Source organism: Eurytemora carolleeae, unplaced genomic scaffold (genome assembly GCF_000591075.1).
Source record: "Eurytemora carolleeae unplaced genomic scaffold, Eaff_2.0 scaffold2019, whole genome shotgun sequence".
Taxonomy (NCBI): Eukaryota; Metazoa; Arthropoda; class Copepoda; order Calanoida; family Temoridae; genus Eurytemora; species Eurytemora carolleeae.
Genome location: NW_019397913.1, coordinates 23,661 through 26,425, shown reverse-complemented (window position 1 = coordinate 26,425; position 2,765 = coordinate 23,661). Strand labels below are relative to the sequence as shown.

At 31.9% G+C, this 2,765-nt stretch overlaps 1 protein-coding gene across 1 annotated transcript in view; it reads right to left on the bottom strand.

The window, feature by feature from the left end:
• LOC111716301 (uncharacterized) overlaps positions 1 to 2,087 on the bottom strand; it is a gene marked incomplete at its 3' end in the record, with an annotated part of 3,028 nt that extends 941 nt beyond the window's left edge. The window contains 3 exon segments of the mRNA XM_023491739.1: positions 557 to 614; positions 790 to 844; positions 1,984 to 2,087. Of these exon segments, the coding sequence (XP_023347507.1) occupies positions 557 to 614; positions 790 to 844; positions 1,984 to 2,058 (188 nt within the window).
• Between the last annotated feature and the right edge of the window lie 678 nt (positions 2,088 to 2,765).

Genomic DNA, 2,765 nt, shown 5'->3' with positions numbered 1-2,765 from the left:
TAGAAATTAAATCACTATGAGATTATGAAAATATTATAATTTTTTTAACGGATCATTAAGTTTTAGCATGAAAAAGCGTAAAAGAGAATAGAAAATAGACGATGTGTTCAAAACGTCAGTAATTCTTTAATAAAAGAAATGTTCATGGCCTGGATCCGGATCCATTTTTTCAAAGCGGATCCAGGATTCGGATCCGTATCAAAATAAAATAAATCCTATGCAATGCTTCCAATGGATATCATTAATTTTCGAAGCTATGAGGAAAAAAAACAAATTCGGTCTTTGTTTATCTCATAAAAATGAAAAGTAGACAGGCGTGTACTGTATATTGATCAGAATTACCCCCCCCTTGAAGCAAAAAATGATTTGCATGATTTTGGGAAAAATGAGACATCAAAAGGCTAGTTTTTTAATTCTTTTTTTTAAACACAAAATTCATTTATTTTCCCAATTCCATGACTTTATTACCACCTAGTTTCAAGCATATTCAATACCCCCCCCCCACATGGAGGATCTCAATAGTCACAGGGGGGGGGGGAGTTTTCTGTAAATTTCCCTGATACTAGAAAGCTCCCCTTCATACTCCTCACAAGTATCTACTGCTGTTTCTTCGCCTAAATCAAAAAATCATTAATCAATGTTTTTTTTCTCTTAAATTCGAGATAAAGTGGATATTTTGTAATTTTGATATTTAGTGCATTTCCAAGTGTACTAATGATGTATACAATTTAATGTGTAAAATGTAAATTACATTCTTCTAAAATGTACTAATTCATAAAAATTACTTACAAAAGAGTGCAACAACATACTGTTCTTCTTTGATCAGTTTATCTAGCTCATCATCCTAAATACAGTGACTTCCAGATATATGAATACATAGCAAGAGTTTTGTATAATGTATTATTATAAAGAAACTTCTTTTTATTTTTAATTCAAGGTATATTAATAGCCCTGAAATATGAATGCAATTGATATATTAATATTAAACTCATTTTTCCGCAGCATTTGATCTTAAATATGTAACACGACATTATAAAAAACTCTTGCTATGTATTCATATATCTGGGATTCCCTGTAGTTGAATCGTCTATCGTGAATATTGATGCGGCTTTAAAGTCTTATTTAGGGTGACCCACGAAGAATGACCATTAAGAGACGAATTAAAGATAGTCTTCCATTATAATTACAATAAGTTTAGCTAATTCAGGTAGTTCAGGTTGTTTAGGTAGTTTAGGTAGTTCAGGTAGTTTAGGTAGTTCAGGTAGTTAAGGTTGTTTAGGTAGTTCAGGTTGTTTAGGTAGTTCGGGTTGTTAAGTTAGTTCAGGTAGTTTAAGTAGTTCTGGTAGTACAGATATTTTATAGAATAGTTCAGGTAGTTAAGGTTGTTTGAGTAGTTCAGGTTGTTTAGGTAGTTCGGGTTGTTAAGTTAGTTCAGGTAGTTTATGTAGTTCTGGCAGTACAGATATTTTATAGTATAGTTCGGTCAGGTAGTTCAGGTAGTGTAGGTAGTTCAAGAAGTTCAGTCGGCTTTAAAACGTCAACCTACTTATCAAATACGATTCTTACACAATGTCAACCTTTTTTGTGCTTTCAAATATACCAGACATATTTCAATTAGATCCAGTTTATGAAATAAAATTAAAATTGGGTAATTTCCTAGAGAACAATTTTTGGACTCCCCCCCCCTTACTATCAATTTTGTACATGAATTTCGTATGTAACAAATGGATAAATTGATCATGTGGCCGCAGCGCCCTGCAACCCTGGCTTGTCTATAGCCGCAGCGCTCGGCCCAGAAATTGTGTTAACCTAACCTAATAATAACATAATAAAATAAATTATGATAATTTTGTACATGACCACTTATTTTTCAGCAAAATTATCATAATTTATTTTTTATTATGTTATTATTAGGTTAGGTTAAATAAATTAATATAGGATCATCCTGCCTAAAAAAGACTCAACAATTAATGATAACCTTACATCGACTTTCTGTAGAGAATTCTCCTCCCCCCTGCCTACCAGGCAAATAGACAAAAATAGTAACAACCGAAGCATCTGAAATTCATTTTTTTACTTTATGGTCATTATTTCACACACATTTAGTTAAAAATTAGTAACATGTAATGCGGAGGAAAAATTAAATATCCATGTAACATGACATAATAACACAAAATCACAATTTTCATATATCACCAAAGGGAAAAAAGGGTAAACCATGTCACGAGGGCTATTAATAATTATCTATGTGGTCCAATAGATGGCTTAAATGATAACTTCGTGCAGTGACGGTATAAACACGTCATCCCTGAAGAAGAGTGTGTATCAGGTAGACTAGAGTACAAACAGTACACTTGAACTCTCTGTATACAATAACACCGGTGTCCTGCATGGAGCTGACTCTTGCATGATGCGGACTCGACCCCTAAAGTTTAAACCATTTTAACACAATGTTAGACATAAAAAGCAATGTTAAAACATTAAATATTTTTAGTTGATATTTATTGAATACACATTTGGTGCTTAAATGTATTTAAAAGAGGGTAAAGGTAAACTTACAGAAATGATCGTTTTGTTCGACGAAAACGCATTATTTATATTAAGTTAATTTACCTGCAAAATATTGCATTAAACAATGAGAAAAGGCAATTTCAGCGATGCCTAAACTAAAGAAAATGTAATTATCTTTCGATCTATATGTATTTCAAATTGTAGCGCTTGTAAATTAAGGCATTAGTTTTAAAATCATTTTTGTAAATAAATAA